Source organism: Vulpes lagopus, chromosome 9 (genome assembly GCF_018345385.1).
Source record: "Vulpes lagopus strain Blue_001 chromosome 9, ASM1834538v1, whole genome shotgun sequence".
In the NCBI taxonomy this organism is placed as follows: Eukaryota; Metazoa; Chordata; class Mammalia; order Carnivora; family Canidae; genus Vulpes; species Vulpes lagopus.
In genome coordinates this window covers 31130977-31155203 of record NC_054832.1, presented here as the reverse complement: position 1 = coordinate 31155203, position 24227 = coordinate 31130977, and the positions used below count along the sequence as shown (strand labels likewise).

The window sequence follows — 24227 nt, the reverse complement described above, 5'->3', positions numbered from 1 at the left end:
GAAGAAATGTGTGGGAAATATCAGAAAGGGAGACAGAACATAAAGACTCCTAACTCTGGGAAATGAACTAGGGGTGGTAGAAGGGGAAGAGGGTGGGGGGTGGGGGTGAATGAGTGATGGGCACTGAGGGGGGCACTTGACGGGATGAGCACTGGGTGTTATTCTGTATGTTGGTAAATTGAACACCAATAAAAATAAATTTATTAAAAAAAAAGAAAAGAAAAAAAAGATTGTGAATCAGAAGGGCATGTGGGTGGCTCAGTCAGTTAAGTGTCTGCCTTGGGCTCAGGTCATTATCCCAGGGTCTTGAGATCGAGCGCCATGTGGGGCTTCCTGCTCAGCGTAGAGTCTGCTTCTCCCTCTGCCCTTAACCCTGTTCATGCTCTCTCTCTCTCTCTCTCACTCTCTGTCTCTCAAATAAATAAGTAAAATGTTTTTTTTTAATGTTGTGAATTATCAAAATGAACAGAAAAATTAATCTCTCCTGAAGGTCCTAAAGGTAATCTTTGCTGGAGAGATTTCATTGATAAGCAATGGATCATTTAATGCCATTTAAAGGGACTAAGAAGTTCACCTTGAAGGCCTTTGAAAACATCACATCATAGTCTTTTTGTGTTATAAAATTTAGTAAACTTTATTGAATGCTTTGTGGATATGTATCCTTGAAGAAATAAATTAGTTTTATTTTTATTTGCATAATAATAATAAAAATAAAAATAAAAGATGATATAATACCAAAATGAATGCCAGAGTGATTATTGTAATTATTATGAATGGTCACACTGTGAATTTTTTTATGTTCAAATATTTTATTCTTATTAACATCTAGGTTTAAAATCAGAAAAAAATACAATATTCTAATATTTATTTTATTTTATAAATCCACATTTAATATAAACTTATCAAAATCCAAGATGGTAGTTATTACAGGTAAAGGACATTGAGAAAAGACTACGTTTTAACAACATTGCCAGCATCTTAGGAAATTTTCCTGAACTTCAAGGAACAAAAAAAAACAAAAACAAAAAAAAAGAAACAAAAAAAACAAAAACAAAGAAAAATTAAACCGGACAATTCATTAGGCAAGGAAAACTTAATTCAAGACTTCTGAACTAAAGGATGGTGACTGATCTCAGTTCTACTCAAACAGAAGACAAGAGGGTTTTAAGTGCTAGAGTTAGTTGAAAAGTACTGGAGGAATTTAAGAGGAGGTTGCTCAATGTGACCAGGCCATCTGTTTGGTGCTTACAGAAGTTAGGCACCTATGCTCCCACAGAGACCAGAAGGTAGAGCACAATCTTTTTGATGGCTACATTTCCAATGGATGGCTCCCAGCCCTTGAGAAAGACATTACTTAATTGTACAACTGGCAAAACACTGATAGATTCTTATCTTAAAGGGGCAGGGAAAGAATTTAAAATTGCAAGTTTTCTATAGTAAACACTCTAAGAGAGGTCAGAGGTCTAGAGTCAGGAAGAAGACTGTCTAAAGTTGAGTCATGTTGGAGGCAACTGTAAGAGGCTGTCTTGGTGAACCCTTCAGATATATTAAGTTTACATATATACAATGCACCATATACATTGCTAATATTTGGCCATTTTGACCTACAAAAACAACAGTTTTTTATGGTTTGATCAAAGATCCTGGGATCTAATTTCTTCCCATGTTATACCTACATTCTGCAGAAGCAAGTAAATCTGGAATTGTCTTTAATTATACTCTTTCTCACTCTAAAAAAGACTTAGGGAAGGTTTTATATGTATTTGCATACATGAATGTATATATGTGCATATGTTTGTATATGTATGGGTGTTTACCAAAAACAGGTTAAAAGTTAAAGTTGTCAGAGAAGGAAAAAAAAAGGATAAAAATTCAGACCTTGAAACCTTGAATAGTTCTTAAAGAAAATGATGGGGATCCCTGCCTTTGGCCCAGGGTGCGATCCTGGAGTCCTGAGATCGAGTCCCGCGTCGGGCTCCCGGCATGGAGCCTGCTTCTCTCTCTGCCTCTCTCTCTCTGCTTCTCTCTCTCTCTCTATGTCTGTCATGAATAGCAAAAAAAAAAGAAAGAAAAGAAAAAAAAGAAAATGACAAATTTGTTGCAGAGCTTTCCATAAATTAAAGCAAAAAAAGAAGAATAATGTCCCTCTAGGATTAAAGCAATTCAGTAATTTAGAAAAATAGTTTTCTTATTGTTGAAACCTGTCATATTTTTGCTTTGAGTGCTCATAAGGGCAACATTTTTCTGTTGGTAAATATCTCACTAAACCTTATAGCTGATTTCATAGGCCTGGATTTCACTTGCTTATTTATTATTATCTTTAATGACATCCCTCAATGCAAACTCTTGGCAAAACCCCAAAGTATAATTCAGTAAAAGTAATTTGGTTACATAATAAAATAATGACATCCAGATGCACAGCTCTCTAAAGATAGAATTAAGAATTAAGATTATCTAGAATGAATTATATCAGATAATAGTACATACATCCCCCCCCCTTTTTGGTGATTGAACCCTTGATAAGAATCAAGTAATACAGATTTTGGGAGTTTGAAGTCACCAATTTTGGGAGCATAATTTGGAGTTCCTCTGTCCTTATGCCATATGCTTTAATAGTTAACCAAGGGCAGGATGGATTTGAAGACCTCTTTTGGAATGTGAGGAAACCATTTAGGATACAGATCTTATAGCTGCTTACTCAGCTGGCAGACAGAGTCTGTTGCTTTTGTATGCTCGGTGTAAACCTTTATTAGAACACTCCATTTTATTACAGTCTTCTCTTTTACATACAAAGTTCTTTGAAGGCAGAAACATGTCTTATTTATATGTCATTTGGCCTTATCCCTACACTGTACCTGGGATTGTCTATGTGCACATAGTATATCCTCAATAAATATTTGTTTAATTGAACAGTACTGAATTAATGACCTGAATTAAACTATTTCCTAATACAGTACCATGTAATTAAGTGTACCCGACAATAATTATGGTTCAAGATCATGGGACATAGTACAGAGTAGATGCTCATAACAAGTGTGTGGAAAGGTTAGATAAATACATACTGGCTTGCCTCCCACATGCTACTCAATATAAATTCTCATTTGCTTGGAGGTAGTAGTGAATGATTTTTTTTTGTTACAGCTTTGGATATGATAATTTGTGCCAAAGAGCTTTTTTTTTTTTTTTTTTTTTTTAAAACGTGTGCTATGGCCAGTTAGGATCTTTATTTTGATCCTTTTATTGCAAGTATATAAAAACTAGTCTAGAGAGCATAACTGATGGACCATATGGAGAAAAAAATTGATGCATCTAAAAACACATTCTGTTCTTTCCCTGTATTCTCTACTTCAGGGAATGAACATTGTATTAATCTTTAAACTTATTTCAAAGGCAAAGCATTTAGCTTATCATAGGGTTGATTTAATTTTATCTTTGGTTTATAACATGTCTTATATTTTAAGAAAAACGTATTTTTTGCGTCTCTTACCACAACAAAACTATTGACCTGGGTGAAATACATTTGTGAAAAGACTGGGTTCTATAGAAGCCATTTTATTTCTTTTCTTTATAGGTTATTTCAGACTGTAAGTGCAACATTCCAGCAGCAAAGCCGAAGTTCCCAGTGGTCTTGTCTACTCAATCTACTCATTTCCTGTTCTGAAATCTAGAGAAGACTGCTCCACAAGACTCCTCCATAGATTGCTGCAATGTCTGTATCTAATTTATCATGGTAAGTGAATTACTTTCTAACCTAATCCAAATACATGCATATCCTGAAGCAGTATTTTGTGAGAAGGTTGTACTGTCAGAACTGGAGCAGAGAAAGAACTTGAAAAAGTCGGGTTTCCAGAGATTGGTATCCTGGGTTAATGGAAGGAAAATTACCTAGAATTAAAACTTGGACTTTTCAGCACTGTGGTATCTGGGAACTCTGGAAAGGGTTCAAACCTTTTATGAATCCCAATGACATCCCATGCCTTTCTTCCTAGACACTTTAGTGGAGAGATAAGTAGGAATTAAATACTCATTCGGTGGTCCTAGCTACTGTTAGAATCTGAGCTACAGAAATAACAGGCTGTAAGGGAAGCTGTAAGGCTTGGATGGATATTTTCTCATCAGTACTTTTCCTCAGACTTTCTATTTCAATAGATCTACCAAGACTAAACTAGCTAGAACCCTAATATGGAAGAGAAAATTTTCTTATAGATTCATATCTTTAAATAGCTGGCATTCTGAATAATCTTTGACTTCCAGTTCATGTTTAAGTTCTGTTTGTAATTTAAAATAGGAAGTACAAAGATTTTTTTTGGCATATAATCAAGTTTTCTATAGCAATGAAGAGCAATACTAGCAGGGATGGATTAGTCATTTTTTTGGACTTTGGATTTTTTAAAAAATACATATAAAGAGCTGAATAAGTGATATTCTACAAATTCAGAGTATTCAGTATGTGAATATGAGAAAAATCTAGTAATCTCGCCCATTTTCATAGGAACCCATCTTATCCTTGTCTTTAGTTTGTGCTGGAAATACAGATAGCATTAAAGACTGGTTCTGCCACTTAGCTTCATCTATTTATTTTTAGTTAAGTAAGCAATTTCTTTAGAGCAAAGGGTAGAATTATTTGTTTAGATTTAGACTAGTGTTTCCAAAGGACCCAGTTTTTATCGACTCCCTACAATATGACCTTGCGTTCCTACTGGGTGCTAAGGATCTCAGTTTGGGGGAAAAAAAGAATTAAAGAAGCTAAAATATATTCTGTAGAAATAAATGAAAAAAGTATTGAAGTTAGAGTTATTGCTGTAAAATGTTTTATATTATTATTAAAGTAAAATTACCATTAAAAAATTCTGTAGAATGTATGAACCCCTTCAAGCCCCTAGAAGATATATTTTTAAAGATTTTATTTATTTGAGAGAGAGAGAGCACAAGCTGGGGTGGATGAGGAGGGTAAAGGGAGAGATAGAAGCAGACTCTCTATTCAGCAGGGAGCCGGACATGGGGCTCCATTCCAGGACTCCAAGATTGTGACCTGAGCCAAAGGCAGACACTTAACCAACTGAGCCACCCAGGCATCCCCAAACCCCTGGGAGATATTAAGGATGCATTTATTTAAAGAAATTATACCCCTGGCAAATGCATGTGTTGGAGATGAATCTCCAGAAAGCAGACTGCATGCCTAAGAAGAAAGAAAGAGATGAAGGGGAAGGGACAGGAAGGAGAACAAAGAGGAGGAGGAGGATAGGGGGAAGAGACAAATAAGCATGAAAGGCTGGAGGAGATTAAAACACAGCTATGATTGTCAAATGTCAAGATTTGACAGTGTGGTGTAGCCTGGTTCCCAGAATCTGGACAGGGCAAATATTTGAACATACTTGGTATGTACCTCAATTAATGCTGACTTGATGTGATATGATGGTTTGGTCAAATGCCGTCCCCTCAATGTGATGTTAGGGTCATTCAAAACACAGTGAACTCCACAAAGAGAAGAGATTGTATGTTGTGGTTCCCACCCAATTGTTTAGTACAGCTCTTAGACTTTAGTAGCTGTTCTATATATTTATGCTGTGCAAATGAGTGAAAAAATGCAGAATAGGTAATTCAATGGCAAATTAGTATTTTCATTCTAAAGCTTTTTTTTTTTTTGATTATGGGGATATCTTATAGAATTCATATATCTGAAATTTGTTAGAATTCTTCCCATCTCAGAGTTACAAATTTTACAGGAATAATGCTTGGATATTTTCATCTAATAGTACCCTTAATTGTGGCTACAACTAATGTTCTCCGTTAGGTTTCCATACAGAGAGCTCTTAATGTCTTTTACCAATGTTACCTCATTATTCAACAGTGTGGAGTTTGGCATTAATTAAATTAATTTACTGAAATTATTATAGTCCAGGTTCTGGCTCTCTGTTTTGAAATCCAGCAACTAAGACATGAAAATACTGACTGACACTGGAAAATAAACCGATTTGACAGATTATTAATTTAAAATGAGGTATGTAACTTTTAAATGCATTGGAGTGCTTGATTTGGCCTGACCAGCGCGTTCTGTAACGGTTGTGGAAAACTATGTGGGAATCTAAGTCAGAGGTTTGGCTGATGATCATATAATTATTGCAGGGAGAATTATATGCCTCCACTGTTCCAGGGAGTCTAGATAGGGATAGAGTGTACCTGGCGGGAGATGTCTGTCAATAGAGATGTATCCGCCAGACACTCCCATCTGTTTCTCAGGGCAGCTTCTTCCTGGCTGGGACTTAGAGCAACACTATCAGTCTTTATCTCTGTGATTCTTGTGAGTTCTGCTTCTACCAGACTCCCCTCTGTTTGGTTATCTCATTAATGTTAGCAGAGTTTATAGTCAAAACCCACTTCAATTTGTGAAGTTTCGTCTGTTTAGTATGATATTGTACATACCCAACTGTATCCCTGTATTGATTTTAAAAGTTAACTCCAAGGCTTAATGGAATGAGGGTGCCTAATTATGGCCCCTGCATGCAACTGAAGAATTTAGAAAATATACGTTCATGTGAACAAGTATCCAAGCAATCCTCCCAGCTTTTAAATACCTAGTATAAGAAAATTATCTTTTTTACATATTAAAAGAAATGTCCTTACTCTAGTAGTTATGGGTCTGACATTTGAAAAGAATATAAAATAATTTGGCCCTTTCACACAGAATCTCAGAAAGAAATACAATCTAGGAAATCCAAATTTCTAGGAAACTATGCAGTGCCAATCAAGTAAAGAGACTCGTAAGAGTTGATTATAAGAATCACATGGTAACATATAACAGATGTTTTGTGAATCTTCCTGTTCAGTAAATAATGACCTGAGGGAAGCAATGAATGAGTTGACTTTGGTTGAGATAGAGACAAAGGAATGTACAGAATCAATTGCAGACATTTATGTACAGGTGACAGATTCCAGGCTATGATCTGAGGGAAAGAATTGTTGCTGGTAGCAGAGGTAATTAACAGGAGACATGAGGCAAGCACAGGGAGTTGAAAAAGAGTCCTATTTCTATAGCACAGAGAGAGAAACGGTGTGATACCAAGGGGTATTTAAAGGACTTTCAATGTTTCTTCCCTGAAAATCATCTTCAACCTGGTTTTTAATGCTTTTATAAGATTATATGTAATTTATGTATGATGTATATATATAATGCATATACATGAACATGTAATGTTTCAAAACATTTGTTTCAAAACATTCCATTTTGTGGATCCCTGGGTGGCTCAGCAGTTTAGCGCCTGCCTTCAGCTCAAAACATTCTATTTTTATGATATGAAAACTAAGTAAGTGTTATCAAGAGTGAACATTTACATGGCATTTTACCTTGTACCAGACACTTTTTTAGACAGTTTGTAGATATTAACCCATAAAGTCCTCACATAACCTAACTAGTGATGTAGTGTTGCTGTTTGCATTTCCACAAGTGGAAAATTTAGGCACAGGAAGTTTAGTAGAAAGTTGCCCAATATGACACAGCCACTAAGAAGCAGAATTAGGAAATGAATGCAGGCAGCCAGTTAGTAGCCCTAAGCACTCACCTACCCATATAAAACAAATACTGTCTGGTAGAGCAATACTCTGCTATGTGTGTGTGGCTTCAGGGTGAGTCCCCTAGTTGCCATTTCCAACCAGAATGTTTCCCTTATGTAGATATCCTGGGGCCTTTCATGGAAAGATGTGAATACCTGAACCTGGGGATGCTATCAGACATTAGAATAATATTGAGGGTAGAGTATGGGGCTGGTGGGTGAGCACTCTAATTTCCTAGAGGAGGTGTAGAGGTTATTGCTATCAGAAATTTAGGTGAACTTTCAAAGTCATTTAAGATGAGGTACCTAAACTACAAAATATAAATCTTAGTTCCAATTACCATGTGACAGACTAGGAATTGTTAGATTTTTCATCATGGTAAAAAAGAAGCACAACAGAAAGATATTGGCACTTTGCTATAATTCTACTAAAATGACTCTTCCATTGCCCATCTCACAGAGACCCTCCATTACTAAATCAAGTACTTTCTACTCCCTCTGGCCCTATTGCATCCTTAGTGCTCATTATATTAGTGTTACCATATATATGTTAACCAGTATTCAGACAGAGATCCTAATGGTGGCTTAACTGATTTTGCCAGATGCCAACTTTTTGACTCCAAATTATTTTTTGTTGTGATGCCTGTGCACATTTCAGCTTTTATTCACAGTATCTTAAAGACTGTGGTACCTGACGGGGGTGAAAATAACTGTATTAGAGCCATATATGGGAGGAAGAAGACACTGGATAAATGAAAGTAAGAAGCCAAGTAGCCAGTCAAAATCTATTGAGCATCCGTAATGTGCCATGCCCTGTGCTGACTACAGGGATGCAGTCTTAATGGAGAATAATGACTTCTCTTGTAGGAGATCATCTCTTAGCCAAGAAGACTAAATAATCAAATAACAGGCTTAATGTGATACATACTCTAAAAGGTACCTCCAGGGTGGGGCACCTGGGTGGCTCAGCCTGTTGAGCTGCTGACTCTTGGTTTTGACTCAGGTCTTGATTTCAGGGTGGTGGGATGGAGCCCAGTGTCCGGCTCTGTGCTCAGTGGGGAGTCTGTTTCAGGATTTTCTCTTTCCCTCTGCCCCTCTCCCCCATTCTCTCTTTCTCTTTCTCTCTCTCTCTTTCAAACAAATAAGTAAATCTTTAAAAGAAATAAAAAGAATAAGTAAATCTTTAAAAATAAAAGGTAGGGTGTTTGGGGAAACAAAATGGATGTTTGTTTTTCCTGTTTATTTTTTAGGGATGCAAATATGTCTCCTGCATTTACTACTAAAAATAAAGGAGAATGCTAATTATGAAGAGTCAAACAGTTTAGAAAAATAAAAGCAGAAATAAAAATGACCAAAACCTTACCACACATAGAGAGCCACAGGTATAAATGCTGAGATACATTCTTTCCTACATATACTCACAAAGTTTTGCAAAACTGAACTCAAACCATGCATATTTTGCATCTTCTTTCTTCATTATGTAATTTCTTTCTTAAAAAAAGATTTTATTTATTTATTCATGAGAGACACAGAGAAAGAGAGGCAGAGACATAGGCAGAGGGAGAAGCAGGCTCCATGCAGGGAGCCCGATATGGGACTCAATACCAGGACTCCAGGATGACGCCCAGGGCCAAAGGCAGGCACTAAACTGCCAAGCCACCTAGGGATCCCCATTATGTAATTTCTATGGCCATATCTCTGATGGATATAGAACAACATCATCATGTGTAAAGGCTGGGTCACATTGTATGGTAGTAGCGTTATTTATTTCAGTCATTTAGATCGAACCCTTGTGTTTTTTCTAATTTTCACTTTTTACTATTTTAAGTACCTCTCTTGTGAGGAAAATTATTAAGTTCTGCTGGGCTCCAAGGGCTGTAGGGCAACTGATGAGGCCCTAGGTTGTAGCTCCCTGGATTGCAGACATCAAGGCTAATATGTTTTTGAGAAAGTGTCTTATCAACTCATCTCCTTTTTTACTTTAGAAAAGGACCCATCTTTTTAAAAATATTTTATTTATTTATTCATGAAAGACACAGAGAGAGAGAGAGAGAGAGGCAGAAACATAGGCAGAGGGAGGAGCAGACTCCCAGAGGGGAGCCTGATGTGGGACTCGATCCTGGAACTCGGTCCCAGGACCCTGGGATCACACCCTGACTAAAGGCAGATGCTCAACCACTGAGCCACCCAGGTGTCCCTGAAAGGGACTCATATTATACACTATCTGTTTTACCAGATTTAGTTCCTCATAATCACTGAAAATGTGCTAATTGTCAAGGAAGTACTTACAGCTGATTAACAAAATTTTATTAAAGGTCAACAAACCATTCCAGCATAGATACTCCTAGATTAGAAATACAGTAAAGTCTGAATTGTGTAAGTTATTGATGTATTGACTAAATTTATAAGTGGTGATGGTTTTTATTGAATATGCTTATAGTATAAAATATTATTATGAATGCTAGCAAGTTCAATAATGCTCTCTAATGGGGGGTGAAAACTAATTTGACTTATCTTCTTTATCTAAATGCAATAGTGTGTTAGAATCCTAGAAATGAGAAGGATGCAAAATTAGAAGTGTAGATACTTTGCTTTGTCAGATTATTCATGTTATAGTATTTTTATTTAAGTTCTTCCTTAATGAATAACAGAAAAAGTGAATCACTCATTCTTTGACACCAGGATTTAGGAGTAAAAAAAGATTCTGGAGAGACAGAAGCAGTCTATTTATAGTAAAGACAGGGGGAAAGTCAGAATGTTTTCTCAAAGGTTGCCTTAACCACTATTTTGCAAACTACTTTTCTTATTTACACTATTGAATGGCAGGCTCTCAGGGGTAATATTTGCAGTGGCAGAGGAAGTAGAGACTTGAATTATCTCTTTTACAAGGGCTCAGAACTCACAGTGGAGTGAAATGTGGGTTTGTAGAGAGACTGCAAAGGGAAATTTTCATCTTGATTTGTATAAGTAAAGGGGAAAAGAATTTTCAACAATTCTTGGATGAGAGAGAGAGAGAGAGAGAGAGAGAGAGAGAGAGAAGGTTAGACATAAATATAAAGCTAGTATTTCTAATTGAAAAAAAGGCAAGACTTTCTGATAGGAAAAGCTTAGATGGTGAAATACTGTATTTCCCAGAATGGTAAGCACATGTTAAATGAATGACTATTATATTAAGGTGCTAGGAAGAGAGAGAATGGTTTTGAGAGCCTAAAATTTAAGAATCCTCATATAAGTGGGGATGTTCAGCTTGTAAAAGAGTAGATCTAGAACACAGAAGAGAGTAAGTTGAGTGTAGGAGAGAATAAAGAGCAGATGACCTAGGAGAGGAAGAGAAAAGAGAATAAAATAGCCAAAATGATGACTCAAGAGGAATAAAAATATGTCTCCAAAATCATGTAACACTTTAAGTATAATGATTTGGGTAAAAGTCCGTTTACTAAATTCTGAAAAATTTCAGTGTCTTTGTAGTCATAATATGGCTTTTCAAATAGAAATCCCTTCATTTTTAAGATGATTAATCCTATTTTGATTGGGCTTGACTCTTTAAGTAAACATACTATATTTTTAATATCTTTGATCATGTTTGGCTTTAAGCTATGTGCCTTTAGAAATGGTTTCTTAAAAAAGTAAACATTTATAGGAAACCTCCTGGATATTTTTCTCTATAAATCAACCTCAAATTCTTTCTCCCTGAATAATCAAATAATCAGTAAAAAAGAATTTTACTTTTGTTCTTAAACATTAGTGCCAACCAGATGTGAATCATATTTTGAAGAAAATTGGTAAGTTTTTATCAGCTTAGAGGAGTTTGTTTTCTTGTAGAGTTAATGAATTTGAGTTTGCAGGTTCAATTCCCACAGAGATCAATTAGTTCTACTCTCTTCTGTGGCCAAAGCCTACTGCTATAACCTTAATCATCCCTCTTTGGTCACAAGTCATTAGAAACAGTTGATTGATTACTGGCAATTCACAGTCAGTATTGGGAAAAAATATATATATACACTAAGTCAGGTGCTCTTCAGGGATTGATAATGGGCCATATCATCTTCCTTTTGAATATCATCCATGTCTATGAACATGCTTTGAAATATGTCTTTTCATCCTTCTCAGGGGAGTCATAGTTTATTTTCTTGTGGAAAAACTACAATGAATAATTACAGCAATATTTCCTTAGACTATAGAAAATTTAACATAAAACTGGGTAGTCCATTTCAACCCTTAAAGGCTAGAGTTATTAAACACTAGGCCTTTTTGGACTTGAATAATTAAGATAAAGGCCAGTGAATGGTCTATGGAATAATTTTAGTTATTAAAAGTTATATAGATTCAGGTATGTTATTTTTAGCATGATCAAAATAAATTTTGTAATTTTAAACATCATTTGCCATTGGTGCATAAAATTTTCAGCTATCGTTTCGTCCTGGTATATATCCTCCCATTATCTTTTTTTGTTTGTTTGCTTATTGGATTTTTTAAATTTGTTTTTAAGATTGCAAAGAGAGTTTACCTTGATTTTAAAACTATTGCAATGTAATTGAGGGGGAAAAACACTTTTCAACTCAATTGGATCGTCACTAATACTTACATGTATTTGTTTATACTTGGTGTTATGTTTTTTTTTTTAATTATAGGTTTGTTACTATAAATTTTATGGGACTTTAAAAGTTATTCCTCTGCAGCTAGAGAGATGGATTAGTATAGTTTAATCTAGACTAGTAGTACATTATTTTTATATTAATTAGAAAATATTTTCCCGGGGATCCCTGGATGGCTCAGTGGTTTAGCGCCTGCCTTTGGCCCGGGGCGCGATCCCAGAGTCCCAGGATCGAGTCCCGCTTCGGGCTCCCGGCATGGAGCCTGTTTCTCCCTCTGCCTATGTCTCTGCCTCTCTCTCCTCTCTCTATGACTATCATGAATAAATAATAAATAAATAAATTTAAAAAAATAAAAAATAAAATATTTTCCCACATTTATATTCAGTCATGTCTTCAACATTTTTCAATGCTTACAATGTGTAGTTTTCATTGCTATGTATAGAATAAAATGATGAATGCAACAGAAGTCCCTACTTTCATTAAGCTTACACTCTAGCATTGAAGATAGATATAAGCAGATAAAAAATGTGTTTTGTAATATCAGATAGTGATAAATATTTTGAAGAATAACCAAGCAGAAAAAAAGAGTGATAGGGTGGGGAGTGGGAAATTGGTCAAGGAAAGCCTCTGGAGCAAGTGACATTTAAGCAGAGAGGGAATAAGTAGTATAAGTCTGAGCAGAAAACCATTTCAGGTAGAGAAACAGGAAGGACAAAGGCTCTGAGACTCAAGTGTACCTGTTGTGTTTGAGGAAACATCAAGGTAGTTTGGTATAGAAACAGCCAGTAGAAGGGAGAGTCCCAGAAACTGAGCTTATAGAGGTAGCAGGGGGGTATGTAGATCATGGGAAAAATGGATTATATTCTAAATGTGATAGGAAACTTTGCCCTCACTGACCAGATCAGAGGAGGAAATTCATCTAAAATGTAAATTCAGTGAAATTCAGTAATGGGGGGAATTCAGTGTTAAGAGCAAAGTCTTGATCTGACTTCTATTTCAAAAGGACCTCCCTGTGATCTTCAGATTTTATGAAAGCAATTCATATTGTGTTCTTAATATAAACACTCAGTAGATGATTAATAAGATATAATAGTGAAAGAAAAAAAGTAAATGAAAAACCTTTTTCATGAATATAGTCTGTGTCTCATTATCATCTATTTTAAAAGATTGGTCAAATCTGATACATCTGAATAATTAGGGATATGATATAAAAGATATTTCATCAATAGATATATTCTGTCTTCTGTTAAGCAGCTTTACAGAGATCAATGAATATTTTTGTAAATTGTGGAAATTGAAAATATATTATCAATGATCCAACTTAGATTTCACATTTATTTTTAAATCTCTCACCATCATAAACTTTAAGGCTAATTCTAATATATAAACCTAAAAGTGCATTAAGCAATGAAGTGTCTCCTTTATACTGGTTGTTTAATGTATGTGTGGGTTTTTTTTTGAAGAACCAGATAGAATAGAACATCTTTCCAAGTCCTCACATGTGTTTTAGAGAGAATGCTGCCATAACATTACCAAGTGTCCTTCCTGGAAAAAAAAAATTCACCTTTATTCTAAGGCTATTACCTTTCTACACTTTTGATGATAAAATATGGTTTCTTTTATGGCACCGATTATAGATAGAGGCTAGGTTATTTCTCTTTATGTCTTTACTTGGCAAAATAAAAGTTGGAAACACAATATTGATCCCACTCCTCTCCCATCTTGTTTGTATGTGTTTTAATTTAATTGGACTATAAAATCAGAAAGTCTGAAACTTCTGGTGGACTGGGAATTTTTTCAAAATGGCTTCAATCCAAAATATTCATTGTCAATGATATATGATCCAGATCAGAGAAGAAATCATCCATCGATATCTACCACCTTCATTTGGCACTATAGGGTTGTAGATTCAGTGATTGAGAAAGCTTACAAACGACTTTATTATCTACAATGGGATAAAGGGTCTCACAGCATATGATAATTGTTCTTTTACTAGATAAAGCATCTAAGAAAGGTGGATTAGCCACACTGACTTACATAGGCAAGCCTCTGCCTATCCACCTTTCTTAGATGCTTTATTACCATCTGATGTCCAGGAATTCTCTCTGTAGGGTTATAATGACTTCTCTCTTGCTCTTTATTTTTAGTTATATTTAATATTTATGCAGTTCCTTCTCTTTTTAACAACTATATTTTCTTTCATTTTCCTACTGGTGATGCAGCAAACTCAGTTTTTATTGTGGGCAAAATCAGTTCATTGCTCAATGCTCATTACCCCCAAATAATAAGAGTACTTATATTTCGTAATAAGTAGGCTAGAGCCTTTGCATGTGTTTTGATTCCCCAGAATTTGGAAAGTCAAATGCTCTCACCTTCACATTTACAGAGGTCACATAAATGATATTCGGTGAGTTGAAACTGTTAATTATAGATACCATGTTGAACTCAAGTGAAAATTTTCTTTTCATCTCAGTCTGCTTAGATAAAATTGTGCTTGAATTTACAATGTCTGTGCTAAGTTAGTATTCCAAGCAGCCCAGCAGCAGCAGAGACAGAATAACCTCCCTGGCAAGAACCAAGTATACCAGGTCTCCCCATTGCAACTAGGAGCTTGGGGTAGAAAGCTAAAGTTCTGAGACATATACAATTTTTTCTGACTGATACATTTCATGTAGGAGGGCTATTATTGTTCCAGATGGTTTTTCAGCTTTATGCACACTGGCTTCATAGGCTCCTGCTGTAATCGAAAATTGTTTTTACTCCAACATTTGACAAAAAAATTAGATGAGGTTAACTACACTTAGGTTTTAGATTACTGATACAAAGTGCTCTCATGAATATGACAGAAAATGTTGAATTCAAACTAAGTGGTTTCCTTGGGTGCATTTTCATTTAGACATATTCCCCAAGGTTTTTATAATATCATAAAATTGCATTCAGATACAGAATTTGCATAGAATCAGGTTCACTGAAATTTTGATGGTCCCTTTCAGTCCATAACATTCTTTTTAGTGTTTTTTTCCCTTTTCAAGTTTGTATTTTAATTCCAGCTAGTTAACATACAGTGTAATATTAGTTCCAGAGTTTGATGATTCATCACTTACATACAACACCCAGTGCTCATCACAGCAAGTGCCCTCCTCAATGTCCATCCCCCACCCACGCCCTCCTCCAGCAACCCTCAGTTTGTTCTCTAGGGTCTCTTAGGTTTGCCTCTCTCTCTTTTTCTTTGTACTGTCTTTATGGAAAGCAGCTAGATATTTGAAGTGACTGTAAGAATGATAATAAAAGATTTAAAAGGTTTCTATTAATTTGCTTGCATAGTGAGAGCATTCATTATGTTTATTGCTTTTAGATTCTTACAAACTGAATAAGAGAAAGGAATTTTCTTGATATGCCTCCATATGTTTTTCCAAGTTTGGCATTTGGAGAATAACACAGACATATAAAATACTTACTATATTTGGCAAGTTGTAAATGTGATCGATTAAAGGTAAGCATTGAGTTATAGCTGTTACCAGAAGAGTGTGATGACATACACAAAACTTCAGCTTCCCAGTTAGGATGTGTCTGGATGGTCACCTACTGGGACAGGAATGAGGTCATCCTACACGTTGTGGCACCTGTTACTCAAGGGGTTCTTTGCACTCATGAGTGGCTGAAGATTCACCAGAGCACTCAGTCTGACTCCTCAGCCAGATATTGTAATGGAGAGCATATTTATAGTATAGGTGGGAAGATTTGGGTCAAAAAAACAAAACAAAACAAAACATGGAAACACAAGATGAATTGATTTGGCTGTCAAGGTTATTCTGTGTCTAACGTATGCAGACGTTTTTCACTGAACACTGAAGAATTTTGTGGATATATTTGCAACTCTGAATTAGGGCTGTGGCTCATTTGAGCTAAAATAAGAGCTTTCCTGGTATTTAAGAAAATAAAACAGCCCTGTTCCTACTCTGTAATGTTGATTTTTTACATTTTGGAGAAATTTCCTCAGTTCCATGTTCTGAAATCTTCTGCCCATTGTAACTGTGTCATAGCCTTTACTCATCATCATCATTTATTGGCTGACATTGACAGGGCATGTGCCGAAAGTCACAGAATATTTTCTAGAAGGAAGCTATGAGGTCACATAAGGCATTGGTTACAAAGTTCGGCTTTATGGAGGACAGCCAGTCAGTGGCAAAGCATCCTATTATAAAATAAAAGGAAAAAAAAAGAGAAAAAGATAATATTGGTCAGATTTTGCTAAATTTCTTCTTTAGTCTGAAATGATGTACTGCATGATTACTTGGTATTAGAAAAGTCTTTCTTTCATGAGATGAAGGTGATAATAAACGATAATTATTGTGCCTGGTGGATAAAAGCAGAAGCGTTTAGCTCAAAAGTTTTCAATTTTTTTAAAGTCTCCAGTTTTAATTCTCAGATTTATGTCTCTATAGATTGAAAAGTCTGGGCACTGCTCATCTAGTTTGACTAATTACCCAAACCATGAATCCCATCAATAGCAACCCCAGTAAGTGGCAACCCAGCCTTTCCTGAAAACCCTTGATATGATTTCTTAGCAACCATTATGATCTTGGGCTTCTCTAATTATTACAGGTTTTCCCTTATGTTGGATCTAAGGCTACTACTTTAGTTACTACTTTTTTTTAATTTTACCAAAATCTGTATGTGGTAAGTCTAATATAACATTTCCCAAAAGTCTTCTGAAAACCACTGGTTTTATGGTATATGTTAACAGGTATCATGAGGAAAGGTAGGCGGAGCCACAGTCAAGTTATTTGGGGAAGCAGTAATTCAAACCGTAGTTTACTTATTTTCAGTACTTTACAAATTCTTTATGGGGCTGAGTCATTCAATAAATACTTATTGAGCATCTACTACATGTCAGGATGTGTTCTATTCTGATCTATACTGGAGATATTTAAGAGGAAGATACAACAATCTAGGTCTCCCAAATTTAAACTGTGGAATCTTTTTTTTCTTTCTTGTATTTGGTATTATTTGGAACAGCACTAAAATTATTGGATAAAAGCTGTCTCTTCTTCCCTTCATCTCTCTTTATTTAAAGTTTCCCAAATTAAACCTGTTGATTAACCCTTAGTTACATGATTTCCACACCTTTCTATTCCACTTTGGGTGTGTCTTAGTTTGTCATTGATTCTACTGAAAATACGGAAATAACACAGAAATCAGGTTTGGTTTGACCTAGTGCAAATATGAGACTGTTATCTTCTTTTCTGGCTGTGTATTCCTCTAAGTGCAGGACAAGATCACGCTTATTTTGTTTTTATCAATTTTATCATGTGATTGTCAAAAATGAGCTCAAATTCCATAATGAGTATGTATCTATATCAAGCATCATCTTATGAGAACTAGCCCATCAACCCTGTTTTGTTAAGATCTTTTTGGAAATTTGTTCATTGGACTTTCAAGAAAAGTTGCCCACTCAAGTCTATCTTAAGTAGGCACAGGTTATTGTAGGAATAACTCTAGAATAATGAGGACATGTATCTCAGCCCCACAGGCAAGCTTTCTGTGCTGTAGAAACAGCAGCACAAGAAAGTATCAGGGGAACACAGAACAGCTGTACCATTGGGTCCCATAGTTCAGGGAACTAAAGGCTGATTGGAGTGCAGTGATGCTACAGTGACTGTCATCTCATTGCCTCTAGGAGCAAAACTTTATTGATCTCCTTCCCTATTCTTTGACATTGGCCTGATTTACTGATGTCGTTCTTTGTGACCTTCTGATTCTGTATCTGCTAGCCCTGCCTAGGTCTTGCCATATATTTCAAGCCTAAGAGTTGGCCCATTTGGTACACTATAGTCTTGTGCAATAGCTTTCTGTCAGTGAAGCAGTCCTTCTGCCATGACAGTTCTAATCTATGTGGCTCATAGCACAGCTTTAATTTTTGAGTATAGCTCTCTTTTAGCTCATCAGGGTAAATTAATCATAAATAAAACCACAAGTAAACTAAATAGATTAGTATAGAATAATGAGTGGTTCTTAAAGTGTGGTCCCTGGGTTGGCAGAATCCGCATCAGCTGGGAATTTGTTATCGGTTCCACCCTAATCCTACTGAATCAGAAATTCTGGGGTTGGGATCCAGCAATCTGCATTTTATCAAGCCCTCCAGGTGATTCTGATGCAAGTGCAAGTTTGAGACCAGATGGTAATAAAATTATCTCCTTAGAGTCTAGGTTTATAGTGTTATTACCAAAAACAAATGGCATTAGGTATAATTGATATGTCAGAGATCTTTCTGACACTATTTGCTAACAATTCAGCTGTTTTTTTAAAGCTCTCTTTTGAAAGAAGGAGAATATTGTCAGCATTTTAAGATCATGCTTTTTTCTGTTGGCTGAGGCATACAACTATTGTAAACTTTGGACCAATTTTTGGTATACAAATTAAAAACAATAATTCTTACTCCTTAATGTTTAAAATGAAGGGGAATATGGCAGCCATTGCTGTCCACTCCGGTTTTCATGGTATTTAAAAATACATATAATAGCTGTCTTGAAATAATATTCATAAGTCACATAATACACTCATTTAAAATACACACTTCAGTAACTTTTAGTATATTCAGAGTTGTGCGGCCATCACTACAATCAATAGTACATTTTCATCCTGCTCCCAAAAGAAACCCCATTCCCGTTAGCAGTCACTCCTCATTCCCTCCCTTTCCTAACTCAGCAGCCACCTGCCACCACTAATCTACTTCCTGCCTTTATGCATTTCCCTGTTCTGGACATTTCATATAAATAGCATCATATAATATATGATGTTTTGTAACTGGCTTTTTTTTCACTTCACATAATGCTTTTGAGGTTCATCCGTATTGTAGCAGCCACAGTACTCCATTTCTTTTCATTATTCCAAGTCATTCCAAATAATATTCTTTTGAATAGATATACTATATCTGAATATAGACCATATTTTATATATAAATAGATATACATTATCCATTCATCAGTTGATGGACACTTGGGTTGTTTCCACATTTTGGTTAATGTAAATAATGCTATGATCACACATGCACAAGTTTTTTTGTGGACGTTATCTTCACTTATCATGGTATATAATTAGGGCTGGAATTGCTGGGTCATATTGGTAACTCTGTATATAATTTCTTGAGGAATTGACAGACTGTTTTTCAAAGTGGCTATACATCATTTTACATTCCCGCCAGCAGTGCATGAGTGTTCTAATTTCTCTGTATTCTTGTCAACATTTGTTATTATGTACCTTTTAATTGGGTATGAGTAGTATCTCTGTGGTTTTGAATTGTACTTCCCTAAGGATTAATGATGTTAATATTAAGCATTTTTATATAGTTATTGGCTATATATTTGTGGAAATGCTATTCAGATCCTTTGCCATATATTTAATTAGGCTATTTGATTTTTCATTATTAAACTATAAATATTTTTATTTCCTACATGCAGGATATCTTCTCAGATATATGACTTCATGGCAGTTTCTTTTTTGATAAAAGCTTGAAAGACTAGACATGATTTCTATGTATAAAGAAAGTAATGAAAGATTAAAAATGATTTTTTTGTGATGAAACAAAGTAGAAATGGTCACAGCTACCATAATTCAGCATCAAATTTATCTGTTATTTATATAATATATTAATGAGAGATTTTGCTTCAAATTTGTTTAGGAGAAAAACCAATGCATAATTTTAAAGGAGTGGATAGCTAAATAATGGAGAGTTCCAACTAAATCTAAGCTATTAACTGTGGAAGTTAGGATTTTAGTTATTACTGACACAGGAGAATAGTTTCTTTGGAATAATAGGGCAAGAACCATAGTGTGCTTAGTTTGTGTGTGAGAGAGAGGGGTGGAAAAGGAGTATGAATTTGACTTATTAAATTAGAAGGTGATGAGTAGGAGAGAAGAGGCTGGTCATGAGGTGGACTCACGATCAAGACAGAAGAAAATTTCAGTTGGAAAGATTTAGGTAAGTTTGAGGCAATGGAAAATGAAGTTTATGGAGAGGAAACAACTGATTGCACATAAGAGAGAGGGTGAAGGCAAAATCTTAATGAGGTAGGGTGGAGCAGAATAGGAAGCACAAGAACAGTTCTCTAACGGCTGCCAGCTGCCTCCTGAAGCTCTGACCATTCTCAGATGTGGGTCCCAAACCCACAAGATGAACCTTTGCTGTTCACATCATTTACTGTTGATCTGAATAAGATTTCCCTGTCTCATCACATCATCTCATAATATATTCATCTGAAGTTTCCATCATATCATCAGGGTTTATTCGTCCAGGAAGATTTGTTCCTTATTATAGAATATTAGGTATTATTGTTCTGTATTTTTGTGCAATGACATTCATTTAAGGTAAGTTTTTGGTTTGAAAATTCACCTGATATTCCTTACAATTGAGTATTTCCATAGCCTAAAGATACCTCTAGTTATGCCACAACTCCAGGTGGCATATAGATGTGTGAAATGATTACTAATTATAATCGCTTAGCTATAGCGAAATTAATAAACAAAAATCAAGAGATTTCTTTCTAAATTATGAACTTCGCTCAAATGATTTTTTTCTTTGTTTTTATGGTTTCTATGTAAAGCTTTCTTATTAGTGTGATATCATATCTGAAGAATAAATGTATGGAAATCAGACTTTTAACTCACTAAAAATCAGAAGACCCGGCTTTAAATCCTGGCTCCACAGTAATTCCTGTGTCCTTGGTCAACTCATTGTCTCCAGGCACTTTGTTTCTTCATGGCAAAATTAAACCATTCCATTGATATGAAATTGAAGGTCCCTTCCAGCTTTGTTCCTTTGTGAGTGTTTATGTAAGTTTGGAGTGACATTTTCCCTCTTTGTTTACTAATCTACTTTCCTAAGTTTAATAGATAACATTCAAATTTAAAGATATAAAACACTGCATATTTTCTCATTGGTGATTTTTTCCGATTGATTTTAAATCCTTCAAATAGAAATTCTGATAATGTTTCCATCCTGTCCTTGAATTTTTTTTTTTTTTCACACTAATCCAGACCTGCTGACCAGGCTGGCCCAGGCTCAGGCCTCCCCAGCAGCATTTATGCACTTGCTAGGACCTCGGCCTCCTTCTCCACATGAACACGTAATTATGAACACTGACTGTACTCTTGCCCCAGGGCCCAGCCCTGTCAGAAGGTCCCAGCAATTTGATATTTTCTCCGTTACTCTAGATTCTTCTGTCCATGTCTGTGAACTACAGTGGTCTTTATCTTTTTTGGTTGGGAAGGTGGGGGTTGGGCACTGTAGGAGTGCTTTCCATACTAAGTACTGTGCTAGGTGCTGTGTCATATAAGCCCAATAAATTTTTATATCAGTTCTGGGCCTTGGATAATCGACAGTTTATACATGAGGAAACTAAACTTAATTCAGGTTAAATAATTTACCCATGTAAGTGGGAGGAAATGCTATGAGCCTCTATAGGTGATATTCAAGTCTTTGATCTTAGCTGCTCTGTTTTTGTGCATCTAGGATGACTCTGGAGAGGAAGAATACTGGGCTTACTTGGAAAGAAGAACTTTAATACTCTTTTCACTTTTTCCCCCTGATTGCCTCCCAACAGTGGAGAGGAAGGAGAGTTGAATAACGTAGGAAAGGAAAGATTGATAACTATATCCCTGGAGAGTATGCTCGCTTCATTTCAAGGTGTCTATTTTAATGGAAATCATGTTTTCCCATTGTTAGTAATAAATTATCATAAAAGCAGTTGTCATTCCTTGAGTTGCTTGTGTAATGAGGCAAGAACACTGTTGATCAGTATTTTAATTAGGTTATAGCATGAAATGTTTTTAAAAATTTCTCTATGTAAAACTTCCATGCATTTTACATAGTTAATATCATGTTTATGTACATCTGAATATATTTTCACTACCTGCAGTAAGCCATGCTGAATTAGTTTGGAAATGTGTTATCAATGACATGTATTACATCCTCTAGGCAGCTATAAGATTACATTAAAATGAAACACTGGTTGTAAACCAGACGTGTGCTTTGTCATTGCATCATTTGAAATAATATATTATGAAGGAATTGATACAATGTTCACATATTTTTCAGGTTGTCTTGCACATTGTTGATAAAAACAAAGGAAACAAGCCATTACTTTACTGCATAGAGGTTAGCAGTTCAGCATGTATTGAGTGCACACTTCTAGCCAAAATGTAAATAGATGATCAGGATTCATATAGCTAATAGTCTGGTCAAAGACACATAAATAATTGGATTTTCAATACCATGGGAGTCATCTTTATTTGGTTTATCCTGTTTACCTAGAGGATCTTAACCTATAAATTACACAAGCCAAGTCAAAGCTGTCTCTAAGCAGAATTCTTTTATCATGTAGAACTTAGGATAAAATTAAAAATCACCCATGAAACTATAGAATGAGAGATACTTGGAATAATAGCAGCTCCTCAGGAAAAGACCCAGGGATTTTATGTGTCCATAAAGTGTTATAAACCAGAAATGCGATGAACTCCCATACCTGTCAAAGGTGGCATTAATAGAGGGATGGAGCAAGGACAGATGGGCAAGGAAGAAAGATTCATCTGTTTGCTGTAATAGTTAAATCACATGCAAAGAATGGTGCACTTACTACATTATGGAAGAGACTGGCAACATGAAGCCTATCTATTAAAGGGAGATAAAAAAAAAATTGCATCTCATAAAGATATTTTAATTAAAAGTGTTAGTTAATTTTTAGACCAATTCAGAATCTGTGATGTTGATGGTGATGATATCATTAGTGATAACTAATACTAAATTATCTCATTTAATGTTCCCACAGTCTAGTAAAGTAGGTATACTTATTATCACCATTTCACAGATAATAAAATGGGTACAGAGAGGTTAATTCGCCTTCCTGGTATCACACAGGAAGAGGGAGAATAAGCCCATGTCCTTAATGACAGTGCCATACGGTATCACATATTAACAGCTGCTGGTCCTTGACAGTACTATTCCAGGACTGCAGTGCTTTGTGTGAGGAGAGAGAATGATTTCAGAGTGCTAGGTTGTAGATCTCGCCAGTTGGTTAAATTTGGCAGAGTCCCGAGCCTTATGTGAAAGAATTTTCTAATAAGCAGAGATGCTCAAGAAATGGCAGAAGTTGCTGTTTTAGGTATTTGCCCAAATTGGGGGAGGCTCTTTTCTTTGGTCTGGCCCTAATTGCATTTCTTTCAGTACAGAGATGGAAATTTCTACTTATCTAGATACCAAGAATTGCTTAAAGCTTTTGTGGTGGTTATTATTGTTTTACTGTCCTTAAATTCTTGGCTCAAAACAGTATTAAACAGCATTTTGTTATTACCCATACCAATTCCAGTCTAGATTCTGTTTTTTGTTTTTGTTTTTGTTTTGCGGGGTGGGGGGTCACAGAAACAGAGTTTTGTTCAGACTCAGAGTCTGGAAACAGTTGCATAGTCCTTTCAAAGAAGAAAGATATCTGAAAGCTTTGGTTACCTTCTAGGGGACAGCAGTCATAGGTCTGTGGCAAATACACAATTTGAGACAGGTTGATGACAGATTTTTTTTTTTTTGCCCCATTCTTTCATAGCAACATTACAAAAGCAAACTGGCAAAAAGTCTAGGGAGAGAATTCTCATTGACCCTATGCAAATATCCTGTGTCCCATTTATTGCAATCCATATAACCTGTCATCTGATAAAGAAGCATATGGATCTTATTCCAGCTTACATAAGTTTTAAAAAGCCACAATTTCCTAGAAATGATGATAACTGGCATTTATTGAGCACTTTCTCAATGGTAGGCAGTGTTCCATACACTTTACATTTTAATATACTTAATCTTCACATTAAGCTGGGGAGTTTAGAATTACAAATATACCCTTTATAGGTAAAACATATAGAAGTAGTACATGAATGCCCAAGATCACACAAGTAGTACCTGGGTTGTGATTTGGACTTTAGTGTTCTCAATGCAAGGCCTATAGTTGTACTTGAGTCTGTATATGGCCTCATTATCTAGTTTATTACTCCATGAGAGAAGCAAACTCATTCATTGTATGGTGAGTACATGGGGCAG

At 35.6% G+C, this 24227-nt stretch overlaps 1 protein-coding gene across 2 annotated transcripts in view; it reads left to right on the top strand.

The window, feature by feature from the left end:
- The window catches only part of OXR1 (oxidation resistance 1), a 461178-nt gene that overhangs the window by 86250 nt on the left and 350701 nt on the right, over positions 1-24227 (top strand). For both annotated transcript variants that reach the window (XM_041769239.1, XM_041769235.1), the window contains exon 2: positions 3572-3730. In XM_041769239.1, the coding sequence (XP_041625173.1) occupies positions 3708-3730 (23 nt within the window). In that variant the 5' untranslated portion in view covers positions 3572-3707. The remainder of the gene's footprint in view (positions 1-3571; positions 3731-24227) is intronic.